The following is a 24,509-nucleotide window of genomic DNA, read 5'->3' as shown; positions in this document are numbered from 1 at the left end:
TCTGAAGCAGGCTCCAGGCCCCGAAATGTCAGCAGAGCCTGACATGGGGCTCAAACTCCCCAACCATAAGATCGTGACCTGAGCCGAAGTTGGATGTGTAACCAATGAGCCACCCAGGGGACCCAACCCTTGTATTCTTTAAAACAACTACACAATAAAACTTTATCAAGTGATGAAAGTAGCACAAATCATTCAGCAATCACTAATAATTTCCAAATCAGTTGTTTCAACAGTTGGGTTGGTAGAATTTTGACATGGCTCCCACCAGCTAAATGATGCTCTCATATGCGGATGCAAACTCTTCCAAGGACTTCCCCCATTCAATTGGTAGTCATTAACGAATATGCTCTTTGGCACCTGAAGAGAAGGGACATGCAGCTGATCCCCATCTTATCAGACAGGACAGTACCACCTGGGTGCTGGCTATATGCCAAGAGCTAGTGGCAGGTGCTCCCAACTAGAGATAAAGGGTGAGAAGACAGGGCTAATTGGGTGGGGACTGATGATCTTGGTTGCCGGAACTGGAAACTTGTGTTACTGTCTCATTTCATACCCAAAACTGCCCCCAGCCCCTGCATTGGCCAACCAAGAAACAATGGTTGGATGAGCAGCTTGGTTAGGTCAAGAAGGGTGAACTTGTAGAGATGGAGAGGGCAAACAAATATGATACTCCTGTCTGGAGCTCAGCCAAGGGAAGAGAGGGAAGAAAAGAGCAGTTGTGTTATCACTTGCTTTAGAGCATACTCTTCTGGGTAGGAGAATCCTGGAAGAGTCACTCGCCTCATGCCTCTTCAGTGCACATGACAGGCCACCCTCCACCACAGAACAAGTTGCCAAAATGTTAAAAAAAAATCTAAAGGGCCATTACTGCACCACAAGGGGCTATGTCCCTAAACACCTGTGCCTGCCCACTCTCCCTTCCAATCTTCCCAGCTGCTACCAGAGCTTAGACATATGTTGCCCTTCAGCAGGATGAGGCATTTCTCTGGGAGGATGAACAGACGAGATCCTCTTTAGCTTGGTTGCCCAGGTTCCTCCTCCCACTCAAGGGCTTACAAAACCAGATAAGATTCCCCAACACTTGAAATAATAGTATATCTACTGTAAGTCCTTCAGCTTTGTCCCCAGTGCTCAAACCAGAAATGCATCACAAAGTATCATGTGTGGTTTTTGAGATAAACCCCCATGTACTGTAACTTATATTCGTTATACTTTATGCAAAAACACGGAAAGCTAATCAAATTTTGGAAAAAATACCCTTATGATAAAACTAAGAAAAACGAAGAAATTCAGGATAGTGGTTATCCTTGAAGGAGAGGAAGAGGGTAATTATCTATTTAAGATGGGTGGCAGATTTATATTTATTATGTATGGTTCATACATATCTTCCACAAGAAGTTTTCCTCAGGGTTGATATTCTGGGTTTACTAAGTCAGCTTTATTGCGAGCTCCCATTTTCTACAATAATGCTATCACCACCTTACAAGAATAAGAAATTCTGTCAAATGCTGAAACTGTGCTGGAATCAAGACATTTATGTCCGTTGAGTTTCCCAGTTGTATCTAAAGAAAGGAATGAGGTTAATTTGATGTGGCCTGTTCTTAGCTTAGGATCTAGGTCAGTTGTCCATCACATTTTCTCTTAAATGCTGACAAAACTGTGAAGTACTTTTAAGAGTCGTCAAACTTTTCAGAACTTACTCCTCACCTGTATTTTTCCATCTCTAATCTTTTGGCACCTCTTCTATTTTCTGTAGTTTCTTACTCACAGTAACTATAGTCAGGAATGCATTTGACCCCAAGTATATGATGAGCTCATTGAAATAGGTTTGGTGTTTCTTTAGATTTTTTCATCTAAACTAATAGCTTCTCACAAAGAAAATCTATCCTTTTCAACAAGTCTGGAGATCATTTTCCTCTTGAGATTGTTACAGGGATGTTATCTTTCCCTAGCAAGTTGGATTTGACTTCCCTGATCTCAGTTCAGATAGCAAAAGCCCTTTTCATTGTTTTGAGTTTTCGTTACTGACACTGTTTTCCTGCCACTTCCAAGCTTGGCATAGATCTCTATTAATCACAACAACAGAGACCCCTCCTTGTTCAGGATTAACCCTGAGTTTTATTCTCTTTTGGGGTTTCTAGAAGTTAACAGTCATAGCTTCATATTTGTCCCTTTAAAAAGCTGAATCTTCTGCAATTAAGATTACCTAAAACAACAGATGTGACACTAACTGTAGCAAACAATACCTTCCCATGTTTTGAAATGCCAGGAAGACCAGGTGCTCTCTGACCAGGAATTCAAGCAGAAGCACAGTAAATGCTGTCCAGCCTGTGGGCAGACTGAGGTATGTGGCGTAGGGTCACTTCTTATGGACGCAGAGAAGACGGTTTAAAAGGAAAGTTTGTGCAACACAGCTACAGTAGAATAAAGATAAAAAGTTCAAATTACCACACTCAATTTAAATTTACTCTAAAGAAACAGCTCCCCCCCCCCTCCACCTTTAGGAAAGCTTGAAAGAAACTAAAACTAAAATTTCCAGAACTGCTTTGCAAAAAAAGTCACTCAACACAGATGCTTCCACTTATAGAACTTGTCATCTACTTTGTATCATCAGGCATTTAGCACACCAAAGAACAAAATAATGACATCTCTTTAGTTCACGTAGGAATAAGAGATAGATAACACACTATACACCTTAACTGACCATGAAAAGATTGTTTTATTCCATGAAAATATTCTCAACAGAGAACACTATCTTAAACAAAGCATTTACCATTAAGAAATCAACATGTGCACAAAAAGAGTAAAAATTACTGAAAAATTAAAGATTTCTTTTGGACAATTCACATGTTCAAAATTTAAGAATGATTTAAGAATGATTTAAACTGTGCAAGTACAAATGTCTGTCCTATTGTAATAACCCACGTACAGGTTGCACTATGCCACGTGAAGGACCTTGCCTCCTACGGAAGCAAATCCTGCTTTGAGAAAAACAAACAGTAGCCTGAAAAGAACAGTTAGTCCTTACAAGAAAGCCTTAAACTTTGCCCTCTGTGGCCGTCAGCCAAAAAAACACAAGCACTTCAGGCTTTGTACAGAGGACAAACACAGCCAGATCACATTTCCTCCTCATTGCTAACCTTTAAAATAAAAATAGCACTAGATTTTAAAACTACTTTATGTAGTCTGTCAGTATTGAATAATGTCACATTATATAAATAACCCTGTAAAGAGATTCAAAATCTAAACTTCATAGTTTACTAGCCTCAAAGGTAATACGCTATATGTCAGCTGTGTAACAGGGGTGCACTTGATCTTATGAAGGCATTAACTTTCACACAATTGTCATTCAGCTTTAGTATAACTGCTAGTAGGATTCAAATAACACTGGGAAAGAATTATTAAAGCAGTCACACAGCTTCTAAAATATTGCTTAAAATCCAGTAATACACAGACCCATTTCACGTTCTTTCTTCCCTCAAAACAGTAAAGAACAAAATTAATGAAGCTTCTGTGGTACAAATATCCCCCCACCCATGCCCATCTCCCTATTAAACACTACTAAGAAATTAGTTAAGATACAAGTCATTAACAGAATCACAAATGCGAGGCAGGACAACATGAGCAACAGGCGCACTAACAACAATTATATTTACAAGTATAAACAAACAGGAATTTCCATTGTACAAGTAAAAGTGCACACAGATCATTACAAAGTTTCACTAAATTTTATCTGGTTGAAACAAAAGCATCACTTGGAAACAGACTACCATTTTAATAAGAACATGGTCACCCCAAATTAAAACACAACGGGGAGGTGGGGGGGGGGGAGTCCATAAAACTTCTCCTAAAAACACTGAGTAAAGTAAAATGGACTTGGACATGTCTTTAGTCTGATGCATAAATTTGAAGATGCACCATCACACATGGTAGAGCTCTAAAAGCCACCTACCAAGGCTACATCGGCACCCGCGGCAGCGCTGCCAAGTTAAAGGAGGTCGCACCGAGCTGACACATAAAGCCCTTTGTGGGATTCTGTAGTGGTAGTGTTGGCAATCGACAGGTTTAGGCACTCTAGTTTAAGGCAGCATTTGAATGGAAGCAGCTGACTTCTGACAACAGTCCTGTGTCTTGAGGTGGTGAGGATCTTGTGTGTTTATTATGCCAGGATTTCAGGGCTGACTATAGATTCTTCCCAGACTGAGGTGAAGATGGATCACGTTTCAAAGTTCTTTCAACCGGGCTGTAGGCTAGAGCAGAGATGTTTTCTTTTTCTTATCACAGACACTTCAGGTCCACAAACTACTTCTTCATCATGCCCAAACTGGAATGTTTGTAGTGGGGAAGTTATAGCAGCGTACACGAATACTAGGATGGAAACATTAGTGCTGGAGATGTCTGACAAAGTGACTTGCACTACAAATGTAAAACAAAACAAAGGCTTTGACGAGAACAAGGGATTATAAAGACATGCCTGAAAAATCTAGCCCAATCACTCTAGACATGCAACAGAATGTTAAGCAAGCACAGAGGTGGCGCAGGCAGACACTGACAAATGGCGAGGGTTCTAACAGACGACGGGTCTAAAAGCCAATTAGAACAGAGCTGGGATAGACAGTCCTGTTGGGACAGCCAAAGAGAAGACAAATTTAATGAGAGCTCTGCATTCTTTCTGATTTAGACATCAGTAAAAGAAATGGAAAAAAAAGTTAGCCATTTTCGGCTTGTTCCCTTTACGTGAATAATTGTGAATGACCAATTTAAGGATTGGTATTACAGTGATTTTTTAAAACAATGTATGGAAATGATAATGAAGTTAGTTTAAAAAAAAACAAAACAAAAAACGTCTGCATGCACTCATGCAACTTGCTTCTCTCACTCTCTGTTTGAGCCTGACAACTCTAATACCCTCCCCCTAAAAGCAGCTGCATGTAACCTCCTTCAACATCTTGCCCATTTCCTCAGAAACCCTCTTCAGGAACCTGTAGTCCAGGAGGAAAAAGAAAAGAACAATTACTGAAGACCTTTGGTAAGACCAAAAGGGATGTTCAGTTTAAAGTGTCTGTCCCCAAAGTGTCTGTCCTAAAATTATTTTACAGTCAGCTATGTGAGAACACCAGAAAAATCTGGGACATGAGCAAAATTAAAGGACCAGTCTCTTAAGTGCTTCCTCACTTTACTTCCCCACATGACCAGCACTGCACAATCCTTTACGGTACAGTATTTCCAACAAATGCTTGTTGAAATTAATGGGAAAAAATAATCTTGAATTGATGATTTGGCCAAAATGAGGAAATGCCCTAAATGGTGATAAAGATATAGTCATTCAACCCAGTCAGTCAAAAGTTTTCAAAGTAAAATTTGCCAGGACTTGCCTTCAAGATTTCCTCTCAGTGTACTTAGAATCTATTTTCCTACGTATAACTGCTAAATGCTAAACAATCACCAAAACGGTATTTCCCCAAAGACATATTCAAGATGAAAAATACAAGCATTAATTTGGAAGGAAGCTTATACATTATTAAAAATTTGTAGTATACTAGATGAAAATATTTTCAGGTCTCAGAAGAAAACCATTTTATTCACTCAAGAGCTGGACCAGGTGGGCTTATTTTGCAGGTCTCTTGATTAGCCTACTACTGAAATAGATTTACGTTTGAGGTGCTTGTTTTCTTCCTTTAGGAAACCAAAGCAAAGAATAGGGAGGAAAATGAAAATGACTGTATTTCTTATTCTTTCAATAAGGCAACTATGACTTTTCTTCCTAAAAACTGTAGCTACAAAAACTCAAACTCCTATGCTAAACCACTCTTTTGGGAGCCAGCTTTCTATAGCATTTCAGAGCAGTTTTACTTATTTAAATTCACTACAGTCACTGTGTTTTCAGAAGCAAAGTGTGTGTTAGGTGAAGGGGGCTTTCTATCTATGGATTCCTGCCCAAAGATCAAATTCTATAACTTATAAGGCAGAAAAGCACAAATCTTTCACAGAGACTTAAGCAGGACATAAAGCAAAAGGCATCAATTAAGCTTCACACCAATGTCACTCAAATGGTAAAACATCATGAGAACGGTTTCTTGTGGTACTATTCACATCTTTAAGATAGAGCCTACACTCAGCTCACATAGTGAACAATGTATCTTGGATGCTCTTTAAGTTTTCTTATGTTTTCCCACCCATTGAATGTGTTTCCATTTTCCATTATTGTTCCTATGTCATACATGTCACAAAGATGCCTGGTTAGTTTAGATGTAAGTTACTGCACCTTTACTGTTTTTCTCTAGAGTTACATCTATGTATGATGTGGGAACGTAGCCTTCTTCACCGTTCTGTCTCCGAGCTCTTGTCCAGCCATCACCTTTGTCTTCCTCAATGATGTATAGAACTTCACCTTCTTTCATTGCCAGGGTACCTTCATTATGTCCTAAATGAGAATTTTCACAGCACAAGTGTAATTAAAGTAGTAATTTCGAGTAAAAGTTACAAATACAACACAAAACAACATGAAACTCTACTAGGTTTCAACATACCTAGAACCAAGAGCCCAGTGACAAGATCTTACTAGCAACAGCTCTATGATGCTTTTGTAGTTTATCCAACACTTTCATATATAACATTATCTCACTGGAACTGGACAGTGGCCCTGAGAAACTGGCATGATTAATATCACCCCCGTATAACAGATGAAGTATCTGAGCTCAATGACATTATATGATTTGACAGGATATTCTAACTCCTATTTCACTTCTCCAACTCTTTTCCCAAATTTGAGTGGCATTGCTGTCGAGAAAATTCATGACGTGTAAATCAGGAAAATATTAAGACTATGAGAGGGCGGGAAGAAAGAAGAATATAGTTTTGAAAGAGAGCAGACAAAAACACAGGTTCACCTCTGGTGATGGTGAAAGCAGAATAGTCACAGCCACAAAGCACAAACTTCCTTCAAAACCTCATGAACCTCAGGGCTCTCTTTCTTCCCCATTGCCAACCACTCCCAACCCGCTTAGCAGTAACAGTTTTCACAAATCAGTCTTCATTTAACATGTTAAATTCTCTAGGTTACATTATAGCAAGCCCTTATTCAGTATTATTTTCTCAGAATGAGGAGTAATTAAAAACTTTACTCAACTTTAAAACTAATACAACGGATGGGTGGGGAAGGACCTTAAGTCATATGCCATTTTATAACAATTTATTTGTGAAAGTGTTACTCTGCTCCTCAGAATTGAGGAAAAGGATTTTTCACAGTCCACAAGCAGAAAAATCTGCAAGAGAGAACCACAATGTCTTCCTTCCCTCACAGGGATTGCTCCCCACCTCTCACAGGGGAAGGATGGCATAGTCAGAAGCTACTACATTCTCTCCTTTTCTCACCGGAAAATATGACCTACAGAGTCAAGCTATAATAGGGACATTTAGCTATGCCATTTGCCTTGTACCTCTCTCTCAATGTTAGCAAGTTACAAGGAAGAGCTTATAGTGGCATCCACTAGACTTCCACTTCCTAGGTTCTGAGCCACCTGCTCAAGCTGCTTCAACTTTAGTGATTACATGTAGCATTAGTAAGATCTCTGGGGGAAATTAAATTCTGTATCAACCAAAGTTGACAGTCAAATAAAAATCTGTACTGGGATGCTGATAACACCGGTAATTTTCTTTCAGTGTCATGTATAAAAGAAAAACCTCTATTTGTAATACAGTTAAACAAAAATATTCATACTAATGAGCTGGAATTATAATTTTCTGACAATGTATTATTTAGCTAAGGACACCTAAGTACATGTTTCAGTGTATGCAGACTTTAAGGAACCAATGTTATCAAATACAAAAGAAAATCATACCATCAAAAGGGTAGATAGCTTTGCAGTGTCCAATAGCAGGCAAGGGATCGTCATCTTCAAATTCATCATCGAACTCATTGTGATGACCATGTTGTTGGGGTGGCCCTCGGACTTCTTGGTTTGCATCATCAGTGTAACTTCCCTCAGGACTATAAAACATAGAAGTTTATCTCATCAAGTATCACAAAGATGGAAACTTTTTATGCTACCTGAAGGTTGATCTCAGGATCAATTCACAGAACTAAATATCAATGACACAGTTCCAAATTAAGCCTTCATTTTCTTAAATTTGATGATATATATAAATTGCCTGCAATACAAAATGCTTCTTTGTTGAAGTTCCTGAAACTAAAAAATTACAGTGTTCTAGGCATATGGCATGCATTCAACAAATAGGTCTATCACTGGGTCCAGAGATAAAATGGAGAAATGTAGGGAATACTTGCCTTTCATCATCCCGGATTTATCACCTCCTCTTTTGGCAAAAGAACCCTAAAATTCCACAGGAGACCCACCCAGACCCATGGTCAGTTCACAGACTTCCAGGAGTTCTGTCCTGGCTCCAGAGGGCCTGTCTCAGCACAGCACTTGTGTGGTCAGAGTGAATAGTTAACGAGTAGGCTTATAACCGGTCAGATAGAAAAGACCCACAGAGACTTTCCCTTAGGACTGAAGAGAAGCTCCCTCCCTTCCTTTTCCACTGGACTTGGACCTGGAGAAATATGAGCCCAGTGCTTTGGAAGATCAACATATGAAGCCTTCAAATGAAGCCAATATAGTGGAAGGTAGAACTGTGAGGTGGAGAGAAACAGTCCTGCGGATATCATCTGAACTCTTAGATCAAGCTCTCCCTAAAGCAAGCCAATAAAATCCCTTTTCATATTTATTGTCACTGAAAGCAAAAAGACTCCTAATAAAGTTAACTTCCAATTAATCATGCTAACAGGGAGGTTAGTAAAACTCAGAAAATCCAAAAGAACAGGTAAACCCATAGGCATCTTTTTCCTTAAAATATTTTTAAGTCAAAGAGAGAAAAAATGTTAATTTTGCTAAAGAATCAAATGACTGAACAAGATAACGGAAAATCTGTATGATCAGAAATTAAAAGCACTTTTAGTATGCCTAAAAGCCACGTTCTTAAATAACACAAACAAGAGAGATTAGATTACTTTAATCTAGGTTTTAACTAGTAAGAAAACCAGTATATTTGTGGGTTTCTCTTGATATACAGGTACTCTTTCAAAAAGTGATAAGAGTTTGAGAAGGAAGAACTAACATTTCTCAAGCACATACTGTTCCCAGGTATTTTATTATGAGGTGCTCTATGTACATTACTTCATTTATTACTAATAACGCTATATGGTAGGTATTTTATTTTTCTATTTCAAGTTTATGCATTTTTGAAATAGAGAATGGGAAGGGGAGAGTGGAGGAGAGAATCCCAAGCATGCTCTGTGCTGTCAGGGCAGAGCCCGATGCAAGGCTGATCTCACAAAACGGGAGTTCATGACCTGAGCTAAAATCAAGAGTCAGACGACGCTTAACCAACTGAGCCATCCAGGCACCCCTGTATGATAGAGATTTTAACCTCTGTATTTTAGGAAACTGGGACTCAGAGATCATTAAAAATGACTTGCTCAAATTACACTGTAAGTAGTAACCAAGATTTGATACTAGATCTCTCAAATTTTCTCTAAGGAGAATCCTAATTTGTTGGCTCTTAGTGGGGCAGAGTGGGGAGAGACATATACACAGAGGGGGAAATTGTCACAAATGGTATGAAAGCATGGAAACTTAGCAAAATGCCTTTTGGAAGCTCTGACTCAAACTAACAATATTGTTTTTTCCTTCACAAAACTTTAAGCAATTTAACAGTTAAGTTTTTCTTTGGCATAAGCCATCCAACTCCATCTAAACCTTAAGGGAATCTTCCCAGGTCTGAGGAGCCTATGCCTTCGGACAGTAGCTCCACAAATTTTCTATGTTCATACCTTTGTTTTTGGATGCATGACAAACTAGAACAAACCAGCAATGGGAAATTTCATATTTTATGTGTAACTACTATAAAGAAACAGAAAATCATTTAGGTTCATAAGACTAACGCTATTAAAAGCCAAACCCATTACATCAAGGAAGAAGAAAAAGAACTGTATGAAATTTAGAATGAATTTTAGAACAAAATTTAGAACGAAATTTAGAAAAAAGTGAAAAAATTTTGAGGGGAAAAAAATACAAATAAAATGCAAAAAGTGACCTTTCTCGTCCCTGTGTTACAAGATGATTTATGTCACTGCTATGTCTTCTGTCTCCTCTCCCACCTGTTTTGCCTTCAACTTCAGAGAGCCAAGCCTTAGGAAAAAAATAAATAAAACTGGGCTTAGTAAGTATTCTTAAAAGCTCAAAAGATAGTCTACAATTAAAATGTGCTTTGAGTTTTTGTAATTATGTAATTCTTAGAGAATGGAAACCTTTATTCCAGTTTGACCAACGATCAACTTCATAGCTGATAAGCATAAATGTTTAGTTTTACATAAAGTTTTAATTAAAAAGAAAAACTTGAATGAGGGACTAATTCTAAAGATTATAGACCATAATGATTCCTTTCTTTTAGATAGTAACCCTAAAATTAAATATTTGAAGATAAAATTGTAGCAAAAATGAATTTGTCTTAGACAACTGCAAAGTAACAAACCTACCTCATTCTTGTGGATTTCCATTCGTAGGCGGTCAATGTTATTCATGGTCTCTGCTAATTTAGGCTGCAAACTCCCTGGATCCCCCATTTGTGGATTTTTCTCATACACATCTTTCATTTTGTTGAGTGCTTCTCTGAAAATGAGAAGGAAGTCACAGAATTAAATATTTACTTCATATGTTCCCAGATAAAAGAGTTTCATTTGATTTGGGGGGCTCTCATGTAGCCTATCTTAAGAGAGTAATAACATCTCTTTAAATATAGTCAAACATTACCTGTTTACAGATAATGTGCATAAAGATGATTGTATAGAGTGGGCAATTTATGAAGACCGTCTTAAAACATTTGGAATAAAAAAAGAGATTTTTCATTTCTTGCTTCTCATTTATGAGATTTTATATATGTAATATATGTAAGTATATATTACATATATGTATATTGTTGTGTATACACACACACACACATGTATGTGTCTTTGTATTTATATAGGTTTAATCAAGGACTGGAAGAATATTCCTCAATATTATTAAACTCATCGTGTCCCAAATCAAATTCATTATATTCCTCCATAGACATATATTCCTCCTTAGTTCACAGCATCTTTGGCCTCCCACTCATCCATGCTAAAAATAGGAATACATCTTTAACTTGACCCTCTCCCAGCTCATTCATCTCCTCCTCATTTCTCTAATCACACCACTGTAGGTTATGTATGCCTCAATCAGCACTCTGACTTTCTCTAATATCTGACATTACTGGCTAACAACTCTTTTCCTTCTTAATTTCCTAGAAGTTACATTTTCTTTTCCTTTCTTCTCACCTCTACTGTCTCATAATGTCCTTCAGTGGCTCTTTCTCAACTTCTGCTCATCCTTTAAATGTGTTACATAAAATGACAGAGGTTTCTTCTCATCTCATCTTATACGTCTTTTTGAAAACGATCCCTTCTACTTTCTAGTTTTACTGAAATATAATTGACTCTACTATTTTAATGTCACCTATCTTTAGAAGATTTGAGTAATTTCAGCCTTCTTTCTTTCCTAAGTTTTAGACACTCTGAACAAGTATCCTTTTCGGGGTCCATTTAGTGCCTTTTTTTTTTTTTTTTTTTTTTTTAATTCTGTGCTCTTTATTGCTTTTTCTTTTTAAAATAAGCCCCTAAGTGTAGTGCTGAAGTACTGTCTAGTGTTTCTAAGTGCAAGAAGGCTGTGAGATGCCTTATGGAAAAAATGTTATGTGGTTAGATAGACTTTGTTCAGGCATGAGTTACAGTGCTATCAGCCCTGAGTTCAAAGTTAATAAACCAACAGTATATATTATAATGAGTCTTCAAATAGAAACACACATAAAACAAGGTTATAACTGACCAGGTGATGAAAATGTTGTGGCCAGAGGCTAAATGGAGCCTTAAACCTGTATTTTCCATTTCAGTCTTCACGAATTCAGTGCTCACAATAACTATATAGTACATAACTATCACATGCTGGAAAAACTGGACAGCAACATGCAGAAAAATGAACCTAGACCACTTTGTTACACCATACACAAAAAGAAACTCAAAATGGATGAAAGACCTAAATGTAAGACAGGAAGCCATCAAAATCCTTGAGGAGAAAGCAGACAAAAACCTCTTTGACCTCAGCTGCAGCAACTTCTTATCCTACACATCTCCAGAGGCAAGGGAAACAAAAGCAAAAATTAACTATTGTGACCTCATCAAAATAAAAAGCTTCTGCACAGCAAAGGAAACAATCAGCAAAACTAAAAGGCAACTGACAGAGTGGGAGAAGATATTTGCAAACGACATATCAGATAAAGGGTTAGTATCTGAAATCTATAAAGAACTTATCAAACTCAACACCCAAAAAACAAACAATCCAATGAAGAAATGGGCAAAAGATATGAATAGATGCTTCTCCAAAGACGACACTCTGATGGCCAACATATGAAAAAAGACTCAACATCACTCATCATCAGGGAAATACAAAGCAAAACCACAATGAGATACCACCTCACACCTGCCAGAACGGCTAACATGAACAATTCAGGCAACAACAGATGTTGGCGAGGATGCAGAGACAGAGGATCTCTTTTGCATTGTTGGTGGGAATGCAAGCTGGTGCAGCCACTGTGGAAACAGTAAAAACAGAACTGCCGTACGACCCAGCAATTGCACTACTAGGCATTTATCCATGGGATACAGGTGTGCTGTCTCAAAGGGACACATGCACCCCAAAGTTTATAGTAGCACTATCAACAATAGCCAAAGTATGGAAAGAGCCCAAATGTCCATTGATGGATGAATGGATAAAGATGTGGGGTGTGTGTGTGTGTGTGTGTGTGTGTGTGTGTGTATACACACACACACACACACACACACACACACATACATACATACATACATACATACAATGGAGTATTACTCAGCAATCAAAAAGAATGAAATCTTGCCATTTTCAACTACATGGATGGAACTAGAGGGTGTTATGCTAAGCAAAATTAGAGAAAGACAAATATCATATGACTTCACTCGTATGACTTTAAGATACATAACAGATGAACATAAGGGAAGGGAAGCAAAAATAATACAAAAACAGGGAGGGGGACAAAACGTAAGAGACTCTTAAATATGGAGAACAAACAGATGGTTACTGGAGGGGTTGTGAGAGGGAGGATGGGGTAAGTGGGTAAGGGGCATTAAGGAATCTCCTTCTGAAATCACTGTTGCACTATAAGCTAACTTGGACGTAAATTAAAAAAATAAATAAAAATTTAAAAAACATAACTACCACAAATAATGAGAATTAACTATATTACAGTGTTTCATTTATGATTAAGCATCCCATTATACCTGATGTACAATTCTTAACATCAAAATTTCAATCATTTCTACACCTGAAACTAATGTGATGCTTGTCAACTATACTTCAATTAAAAAAAAAAAAAAAAAAAAATCTGGAACGAAACTGAGCTACAAAAACACCAAAAACAAAACCCTCCAAAAACTTTCAATCACTCATGCTATGGTTTAAGCTCCAATTTTATCTTTACTATAAAAGCAGACAGTAAGGCACCAATTCACTGTAATAACCCTTTATTCATCATAAATATCTGTTCATTAAAACAAAACTGAACCTTGGGGCGCCTGGGTGGTGCAGTCGGTTGAGCGTCCGACTTCAGCCAGGTCACGATCTCGCGGTCCGTGAGTTCGAGCCCCGCATCAGGCTCTGGGCTGATGGCTCAGAGCCTGGAGCCTGTTTCCGATTCTGTGTCTCCCTCTCTCTCTGCCCCTCCCCCGTTCATGCTCTGTCTCTCTCTGTCCCAAAAATAAATAAACGTTGAAAAAAAAAATTAAAAAAAAAAAAAAAAAAAAACTGAACCAAAGGAAACTTTTTATAAAATTGAAAAAAAATTACAGCAATGAGTCAATGAATCTGAAGCTATAAGTAATCAAGTACTGTATGCTAACTTGCTGCAAACAAAATAATTATAGCCTTAGGTTTCTACTGAGCTCAATTTATGTACCAAAGCAAAATGAAATGTATCAAGGTGTAAGAGGCGGTTAATGTTGGTGAAAACTACTGTTGATAATGAACCATTAAACTGTTTTGCAATATTATTGAGGACATGGACTATTATCATCCAATAAGTAAACTGCAACCTAAGAAACTAACATTTCATTTTTATTTATCACACAGCAACCATAAAATTTTGCAAAGTTTAGGAGTGTATTTTTCCCTCAAAAGATATTTTAATTAGGATATATGATTTTTATATCTTCAATACATCACATTTAAACATATCATTCAAAGTATACCCCAAAAGGAATAATAATGGTAAAAAAGACTTAATAGAAGAATACTTTTGGTCTGATTCTTTTTGTAGTTCTCTGTTAAGTTCATCGATACGTTGCTGTAGTTTTTTACGTCTCTGTTCTGGTGGCAGATGACTGAAATCTTCCAGTGCTGGGCCCTGAAAAGAGAATCTAAATTATAAAAGACATCTTGAGGAAATTTTCTTTTTTAAATATACCCGCTATAAAATAAAAATACACATCAGTTTTAAGTTTAATTTAAAATTAGCCCCAAACTTTTAAGAAGAAATCTACACAGATATGTGTATGTAAATTAAAACAACTATATTGAACAAAGCTTGAATTCCAGTTTATGAAATCATGAAATAGAACAGGTAAAAATATAACCAGATAAAGAAAATTGGTAATGACCACTATAACATCATTTTCAGGTCTTGGCAGTTAAAATAAATACATATGAACCTTCTTACAGCAACAACAACAAAATGGAAACACATAACATTTCTCACCTATACAAATTATTGTTCTTTATATAACATCACCACATTCCCAAATCAAATACTGTGAATGTTCAGACTGCAAATATGAAAAGCTTATACAAATAAGTAGGCAACTTACCTCACAGAGATAATCTAACTGGTGAAATATATTTTAATATTGCACAGTCTCTGAATGATTACACTTATTAAACCACTCTTTAGAACCAAAACATACATAAGGTAAAACTATCCACTGTGTGAACTGAAAGTAGAAATTATTCTAATAAGGAGTTTATTTTCAATTATCCTTTTGTACAACCAATAACATACCTCAGTTTTTCCCAAAAGAAAGATAAAATCCAAAGATTAAAGATGTGATCCTTCTTTAGGAAAGATGCTTGATGTTTGAAAAATTTTTAACGTTTTAATATGCAAGAAACTATCATTTAGGAAAAAGTACTAGTATTTAGTTGTAAACTTCTGATTCAAATTATGTCTTTCCCATCTTAAATGTTAATCATGTCACTCATATTAGAGGTTACACAACAGAGCCAATATTAGCAACTATTGATTCTATTTACCATAAACCCATATTTACATAAGTTTTGATACACTCCAAAAATTGATGATACCTATCACTCTTCATTTTTCTTTTTAAAATGGCGATATGAGGGGTGTCTGAGTGGCTCAGTCGGTTAAGCGTCCGACTTCGGCTCAGGTCATGATCTCACAGTTTGTGACTTTGAGCCCTGCGTCGGGCTCTGTGCTGACAGCTCAGAGCCTGGAGCCTGCTTCAGATTCTGTGTCTCCCTCTCCCTCTGCCCCTCCCCTGCTCAAGTTCTCTCTCTTTCAATAATAAACGTTAAAAAAAAAAAAAAATTAAAAGAAAATTAAATGGTGATTTGAAGAATATGCCAGTTCAATTTTTAAAGTATTGTTGAAATGAAACTCATCCTTGCTCTCTGGGCCATTTATGCCTATAACATACTTAGTAGCTTTATTTCACCATCTATAAGAATGTTTCCCTGACTTTTAAAAAAAGAGAAAACTCACTCTTAGGATGGAACCATGATCAAAGGTTAACATTTCATTAATAACAGAATCTCCAGAATTTTCCCCAAGTGGCCTATACATTATGAATATTCAACAAGCTCACCTTAAAAAATAGGGCATCTTGTCTAAGTGGCTTTGGTTTTTTAATCTACCAAGTAGCAGAAATAATAAAATGTCAATCAACCAAATCTGACCTAAATAAATGAATGGCAGAATTTCCTAAGCAAGGTGCCTTTAAATTTAGTGGTCAATTATTAATGTAAGTTGTCGGTTTTAATCTAACTTAAGATGTAGGTTTTGAAAAGTATTATATATGTGCCAAAGATAAAACTTTTAATCTATATATTTTTAAATATTTCTTAAAATTTTGAAGAACTATCTAGTGAAGTAAAGAAATATATTTCAATGTGGGTATTTTTTGGTATTATTACAATAAACTCACAATTACCTGTAAGTAAACCTGCCTGCTTCCCACTTACCCCTAATCAAACCTTGTTCTCAAATTTAGTAACAGTAGGTATGAAAGCATTTCTAATATCCCATTTTGACATAACCTATTCTTTTACAGAATTTGAGAGCTAAACACTCTATTTCCAACGGATATAAAGACCTGTGAGGTATTTATTGACAACTTCTACTACAAGGGAATACATTTTAAAAAGGCTAAACTGAAAGTCTGAAAGAAACTGGTCTGAAAGAGAGTGGTCTACTTTCTAAAAATAAGAAACTATGCAACCCCCAATGATTTGGGGGTTAGGTCTTCACAATGTAGTTCCATTAATGTGATTGAAATGTATAAAGGACCATCTCACTCACACATACACACACACACACACACACACTCACCCACAACTGCGCAAGCACATACTATATTTAGACTATGTGTGCTTTTATTCCCATTCAGTACTACAGAAGAAAGTACTGACTCTCTAATGAAATTAGTAGGAAATTTTCTTTCTTACTATTTTGAAAATCTAATGATTCTTGTGATAAACTACAAATAACATGTATACAATCTTTTTAAAAGACATTAAAAATCATTTTTAATTTTCCTTGTGTAAAAATATGAACTTTTGTTCTACCATGTAACTTAATGATTAACTATAATTTTATGCTCTGTAACATGACAAGGACTCCACTCAGTAACATTTAGGAACTTAATAGGTTGATTAAAGTTAACCATATTATTTTAGAATTTTATGACATCAAGAAATACTGGCATATGTTGGACTATGGATCAAATTATAACAAGAAAAGACACATACAAGGTGAAAATGTAAGGTTGTACCTTACTACTTAGTCTGAATAAAAAAAAAAACAAAAAAAACAACACAATGTTTTGAGTGGCACCTGGGTGTGAAGTGTCTGACTCTTGATTTCAGCTCAGGTCATGATCTTGTGGTTTGGGAGTTTGAGCCCCACACAAGGCTCTGTGCTGACAGCATGGAGCCTGCTTGGAATCCTCTGTCTCCCTATCTGCCCCTCCCCAGCTCATGCTCGCTCGCTCGCTCGCTCTCTCTCTCTCTCAGAATAAACTTAAAAAAAAAAAAAAGTTTTGAGATTATTTAATGTTGGCACAGTATATAGATCAGCACATAAGGCTTACCATCTTCACCGACCACTGAATAGTTCAATGGAAAACAGAAAGAAATGGTAAATTATTCACATGAAATCAATACAGAAGATGCAATAACTTATACTTTTTTTTTACAATATTAAAATAAATCATGAACATTTCACAATCCAAACAATTATGCCAGAAAAACAATTTTAAGCACATTTTGGGGAAAGTAAATTACTTGCAAAAAAAAAAAAAATACACTGATGATAATGGGCAGATATTTTCTAAATGCAACAAAAACTTAAAAGTAAATAGAAATTCTCCGTAAGTGGATTTTACTTATGGTTCTTCATTCTCAAAATACTAATATTTGAAGAGCTAAAGATCCAATATTAGCCATTTGAAAAACTCTTCTATGAAGTATTAAAAAATGAAAAACTCTTCCCAATGCATTAAACAAACTGGCATCACAGGAACTGCTATAGTTCAAAACATTTTTGAATTTAAACATGTCAAGGGTAACATTTCTACCTTAGTTATAAGGTTTTTTAAAAAAATGTACAGACACATTAGAAACACATTATCAAAACAATGAGTCACCCAGATTCAAGTTGCCCATACATATTTCTTAACAGACACAAATACATGCGTTGAATGTTGCTTTGAAAATGGAGTGTCTACTTTTCAGTTTTTCTGAAATCCATATGCTCAATAAGCAACACTAAAAATATAACGTCAATTTTTAGAAAGAAAACTAGATAAAATTTTTCTTTCTGAAAATATAAAAGGATATAGCCAGAGTGCTCTCATACAGTACATATACTACTCGTGTGGTATGTACCACACATATATACACTAATGGTGTGTGTGTGTCTGTGTGTGTCCGTCCCACATGAGGTGGGTTAGCACGGCTCTGCAACTGGCAATGCATCTACCAAACATACCAAGTAAACACACGTGTGCACACATGTGTCCATGCACACACGCGCACACACACACACACACACACACACACTCCTTGTGACCCGTAATACGCAATTTGGCTTTACAAAGCTAATCTTCAATTAATCTTCATTCATTCATGGCTTGCAACCTCTAAAATTTTTATTTTTCCCTGTTTTCTAAATCACGATGTTTAAAGAAGGGGGATGTCAGGTAGAAGAATTTCACATAAAAAATATGAACTTTAATAAATAACTGACAAAAATATCTACCCCTTATCTCCAATGAATTGGCTATATATATTAATGGTTGTGATGATAAGAAAGATGACATTTGCTATCCATTAGCTTTCCAATTAAGCTTAACATTCTTTAGACTGTCAGTAGTTTCAGGGAACAAAAAGCACAACTTATTTTAGGATCACAAAATTCCTGGTAAAAAGGTTAACAAGTTTTAAAAAGATATTCATGGTCTTCTTTAATGTTATTAAGACAAAATTATATAGAGCACAAGAAACAAAATATGTAGAGTATTTGAATTTATCTTTTATAATTTTCCCCAGCTAAATTTCTAAGTGAAATAAAAATTATTTTTCCAGTTTATGTATTAATATGCTTCAGAGAAAACATTAAGATAATTATAACTGAAATATCAAATGGTTCAGGTTTTAGTTAGTCTAGTTTTATATCAATTATAAAATTAATTTATGGTACACTAACCTTAGATTTAGGGATACAAAAAACTCAAGTTCTTTGTAAAATATTAGAAAAATATTCAAGTTTTCTTTTAAGTAAGTCATGTTCAATACATAAATATCTTCCTCTCATATACAATTATCATGTACCTATAACTAGAAAATTTCACATACCCCCATACCTTAATAAATACACAAGGGAACTAAAAAGGAAATTAGGCAATTAAAATGATTAGATTTTAAATATAATATAAATATAAATTATTAAAATTATTAGATTTCTTTTAAAGATAGGAAAATACTGATAACTGCATTCTGAATAAATAAAAAGCTTACAAATATGACTATGAAGTCTTTCAGACCATGAATAATTTAGACAGATAATATGGACTTGTTATTGCTAGATAAATCTACTTCCAAAAAAAAGGATTACCCAACAATCTCAAATGAAACAGTTATATAGTAAAAAATATTTGTTTGTATGTTAAATAGTTAAGTTGAGGTGTGCACCAATTATCCATTAATGGTTAGCTCCTGATTTCACGTAAGGAAAATTATACACCATCATCCCTCAGAAAAGGTCTAATGGTATCAACCATCAAATTCAAAAACACTGGTCCAATATAACATTTCTCAGATCCTTAAAAATATTAGGAACTTTATATAGAAAAAAAAAAAGAAAAATTATAATTTTTTAGAAAGCCAAAAGCAGATATTCAGGAAAAACAATAGGTCACCTGGGTGGCTCAGTTGGTTAAAGCATCCGACTCTGGATTCCAGTTCAGGTTATGATCTCACAGTTCGTGAGTTTGAGCCCCATGTCAGGCTCACCCCTGACAGTGCAGAACCTGCTTGGGATTCTTTCTTTCTCTTTCTCTCTCTCTCTCTCTCTCTTTCTGCCCTTCCCCCGCTAATGCTCTCTCAAAAATAAATATTTTAAAAATATAATATTATCAAAAAACAACGTAGCAAACATAGTTCAAAACAAGAGTTTCTGATTTGAATGGTACAACTCATCAGCTTTAAAAATCCTTAAGACTTGGGGCACCTGGGTGGCTTAGCTGGTTGAGCGTCTGACTTTGACTTGGGTCATGATCTCACGGTTTATGAGTTCGAGCCCCAAATCAGGCTTGCTACTGTCAGACTACCAGCGCACAGCCCACTTCTCATTCTCTTTTCTCCCCTCCCTAACCCTCCCCAACTTGCACCCTCTCAAAAATAAACATTAAAAATAAGAGAATTCTATCTCTCTCAGTTTTGCTTTATTCTACACCAATCTGTATGCACAGGTCCTTTTACAAAAACAAAAAACAAAAATTTCCCCCCAAAATACCTTAAGACTTATTTTGTAAGTGAATGGACTGACATGTAAATCCATGTTTAAACAAAAAAAAAAACAAAAACCTGGCTTCTTAAAGCTTCTCTTCTTTTTTGGGGAGCCTAGGTGGCTTAGTAGGTTAAGCATCTGACTTCTGCTCAGGTCATGATCTCATGGTTCTTGAGTTTGAGCCCCGCATTGGGCTCTCTACTGTCAGTGCAGAGCCTGCCTGGGATTCTCTTTCTACGTCTCTCTGCCCCTCCCCTGCTCACTCTCTCTCTCAAAAATAAAAACATTTAGGGGCACCTGGGTGGCTCAGTTGGTTAAGCGTCTGACTTTGGCTCAGGTCATGATCTCATGGTTTGTTGAGTTCCAGCCCCACGTGAGGCTCTGTACTGACAGCTCAAAGTCTGGAGTCTGCTTCGGATTCTGTCTCCCTCTCTCTCTGCCCCTGCCCCACTCACAGTCTGTCTGTCTCTCTCTTTCTCTCTCTCTCAAAAATAAAACAAAAACAGTGAAAAAAAAATTTTTTAATGAAAATAAAAAAATAAAAAAATAAATTATTTTTTAAGAAGTTCTTCTTTTTGGATTTTCCTATATTGAGACAATTCTTAACTGGAAGAAAAATATCTCCATAGGTTAATTTTGAAATAGAATCTGATAAACTACTAAATACCAATCAAAATGAAAAATGTCGGGGCCCCTGGATGGCTCAGTCAGTTAAGCGTCCGACTTTTCTCAGGTCATGATCTTGTGGTTCATGAGTTCAAGCCCCATGTCAGGCTCTGTGCTGATAGCTCAGAGCCTGGAGCCTGCTTCAGATTCTGTCTCCCACTCCCTTTGCCCCTCCCCTGCTCATGCTGTCTTTCTCTGTCTCAAAAATAAACACTAAAAAAAAAAAAAAAAAAAAAATGTCAATGCCAAGATTGTAATAAACTTTCCTTTCTGCTCTATCCTCCAATATCCTAGTCAATTTATCTGTCATATTTTCTACCTTACATATTGCTTTTTCTCCTTTGGTACAGTAAGTAATAACAAAAGTAGGAGGATTTTGACCTTCTGGAACTGGCTCCCCCAAAACAATGTTCTAATATTTAAAACTAAAGCAGTAAGTGGAAATAAGACAAATAATAACTAAGCAGATACTTTTAAATTCTACAATTTTATAAAATGTAGATTTTTCCACCTATAACTTATTCAATAAAAATGAAGAGGTCACATATTTAAACTTCTCTCTCCAAGGCTCACAGTTCTAACTGCCTAAATTTCACACAACTATTTGATATCTCTATAACTATACTGTATAGATTACTGTTAACTGGATCTGGTAGACTCAATGTGTAAGATACAGAAACAATTACAAAAATATAGCTGCTAAACAGTCATTTTTCATAACAGCAGAATATTTAATAAAATCTAAATCATCATAGAGAAGAAAGATGGGAATTCTGCCCTCCTAAGTCAGGCAAAAGAAAATCCCTAATGATTTCTTAAGTGTTTCCAACAAGTGTTAAGGGCTTTTAAAAATGAATACAGGTTACCTGTACTGTATAACACAGACTCATTCCTACTGGCTTTTCAGAATATCATTAATTACCTATATCATCATTCAACACAGAAGTAGGTAAGATAGATGTAAAAATGTTCATGACAGTATAGGAAAAAAGGAAGTCCAAAAAGGGACATCATATACTAGAACATGTCTACCGCATTACTGACATCACTTCAGGTTGTCATAGTGTTTTAACGAAAATGCAAATAATGTCATCTTGCCCTAAATGAATATATCTTGTTCTACATGTGGCCAAAAGAGAAACTCAACTGAAGCAATTTGTAGAAAAGGCTACAGAAGGTAATTAAAACAGACTAGACAGAGAAGAAAAGAATTGAAAAAGAACGCAAGCAGGAAGGCAGAGAGGAAGGGAGGAAGAGGGAAGGTGGGGGAAGAATGGCAAGAACAAGAGTAAGCCCAACTATAGTGTATCACTGTTAATGATTAGATTTTTTAATGGCACTGATAGATTGAGTTCTCATCTGTGGGCTATCACACCTATGTTTTTCATATGTCCAAACAAATGTTCAAATTTCATAAATATATCTAAACTATGAGCTATGAATATTACAAGCACATCCTTAAAATCAAATATAAACAAGAGAAATTAGTTTCACTAACATAATGGAATAACACTACTATTTATCAGTAGTATAATAGGTGTTGCTAAAAAATAGCTTGATATTTGATTTTTACAATTCTAAAATTTTTCATTTACAGAATAACTTTAGTTTTAAGTAAATACCAAAGACTGGGCAATTAAAAAAAAATATTTTGGTAAAAAAATACTTTTTTTTTTAAGCTCAAGAACACAAATGCCATGTAAACATTACTCAGTAATATCTAGTATTTTATAGGCAAATAATTTACAAAATATCTTCTAATGTATTATTTTAATATGATCTAGAATCTTGATATTTAACATGCCTATCTTTAATTTCTTATTTAACTACTGGAAACTGTGTTTTATACTTCTAAAAGTAGGGAAATTAAAAATTGAATTTGATTTTTTTTATAGACAACAAAATATAAATTGGCAGAAGTCATCATTAGTGACAAAGTATTGCATGAGTTAACTGCAGTGACAAATTACTGAAAGTCTTAAAAATGTAAATACATTACAAGACAATGGTGGACATATGATTTCACATAAACAAAAAAATAGCTAATATGATTGTACCCAGCACCCTCTTTATAATACCATTCTTTTATGGTTGCGCATTTCAAATGTTATAAAGAGGAGTTATTTTTAACTTGAGGGCAGCTATACTTAATTCTGTGGTCTTTTTAAACTACATATTTACAGGAGAGAGCCTTATAATGAGGGTGGAGAGTATTAAAAGCCACACTACACGTAACACAATAGGCCATCATGCATTTTAACCCATTATTAAACTTACCCCTCTTTTGAGACTTCTGAAAGAAGGAATTCTGGGCTTCCCTGTTTTTATTTCATTCATACAATAATGCACGGGCTCAATGGAGAATGTGAGAAACTGGGACCCATTAGGAGTACTGGATGTGAATAAACTAGTAGGGGTTAAGGGTGGGGACTGTGGCTAATATGGAAATAAAGAAAGGAATCAATAAGCCAAATGTGCATAGTTTTCTCCTAAATGAAAATTCTATTTTTGGCAACATACTTTTCACAAAATAAATCTCAAAGTTTTCTATAAAAATGTTATAAGAATATTAACATAGTTTTGCCAAAACGGTCATTTTAAGAAGTCAAATTTACTTTAAGAAATGTACCATTTCATTTGATCACTTTTTACAAAATGACATTAAAAATAGAGAGTACACAAATTATAACGTCAGAGAAAGCAATATGACCTACATAAAAAAAATTCTCTTCTAATTTCTAGAACATTAGCACTACCTAACTGGTTATACTTAACCTGCACTTGTCAGAGATAAAGGCAACAGCTACAGGTGAAGTTATCTAAATAGATAATATATATTAAAACTGCAACTAATTATTATCACAAATAGGCAAAAAGTTTTCATTACATTTGTGGTTTTTCTCTCAGACTGTTTCTATTTCATCTTCACTGCACCTCATTTAAAAAAAAAAAAACTTCAGCAGTCCTGGTTTTTCTAAGCTTTCCTGTCTACTCTGATTTGACTTAAAAAAAAAAGTCTCACCTCTCAACTTCTCACCTGGAAAATATTAAAAGCATGAATAATGCTTGAGTTAATTATAAGTATACTTCTGAAGAGATTAATAGGTATATTATGAGTTAAATTTATCTGCATTCTATGTCTAGATCAGAAAAATGAATTAAAGTCACCTATACTTTAATAAATAGAGCATATCAGATTAAAAGTACATATCTATTCCCATACTAGATAGACACTATTATAAACATTAAATTGGTAGGATTAAGCACTCATCTATTCCATTTGCTCATGATGCTGAACTAGATTTATCTAACATATACAGCACATCAAAAAATGGGTTCCAACAAGAAGTTAAGAGAGATTCTCTTAGTAAACTGGAGATTTTTAAACTTCAAATAACCACAAACATTGGGCCCCTCCCATTAAACATTCACATGGA

General features: G+C 35.5%; 1 protein-coding gene across 6 annotated transcripts in view; it reads right to left on the bottom strand.

The window, feature by feature from the left end:
• Nucleotides 1–2,092: 2,092 nt before the first annotated feature.
• Nucleotides 2,093–24,509, bottom strand: part of FNBP1L (formin binding protein 1 like) — a 130,763-nt gene continuing 108,346 nt past the window's right edge. For 3 of the 6 annotated variants that reach the window (XM_045478327.1, XM_045478331.1, XM_045478332.1), the window contains 8 exons: nucleotides 23,350–23,508; nucleotides 17,489–17,503; nucleotides 14,399–14,508; nucleotides 10,538–10,670; nucleotides 10,096–10,190; nucleotides 7,842–7,990; nucleotides 6,266–6,424; nucleotides 2,093–2,414 (listed from right to left, as the gene is read on the bottom strand). In XM_045478327.1, the coding sequence (XP_045334283.1) occupies nucleotides 2,389–2,414; nucleotides 6,266–6,424; nucleotides 7,842–7,990; nucleotides 10,096–10,190; nucleotides 10,538–10,670; nucleotides 14,399–14,508; nucleotides 17,489–17,503; nucleotides 23,350–23,508 (846 nt within the window). In that variant the 3' untranslated portion in view covers nucleotides 2,093–2,388. Of the gene's footprint in view, nucleotides 2,415–2,700; nucleotides 4,983–6,265; nucleotides 6,425–7,841; nucleotides 7,991–10,095; nucleotides 10,191–10,537; nucleotides 10,671–14,398; nucleotides 14,509–17,488; nucleotides 17,504–23,349; nucleotides 23,509–24,509 lie in introns of those variants that run through there. The other 3 variants (XM_045478328.1, XM_045478329.1, XM_045478330.1) reach the window with 3 other exon arrangements.

Source organism: Leopardus geoffroyi, chromosome C1 (genome assembly GCF_018350155.1).
Source record: "Leopardus geoffroyi isolate Oge1 chromosome C1, O.geoffroyi_Oge1_pat1.0, whole genome shotgun sequence".
NCBI lineage: Eukaryota > Metazoa > Chordata > Mammalia > Carnivora > Felidae > Leopardus > Leopardus geoffroyi.
Note: the sequence above shows the minus strand (reverse complement) of the source record. Positions and strands in the feature narration are given on the sequence as shown.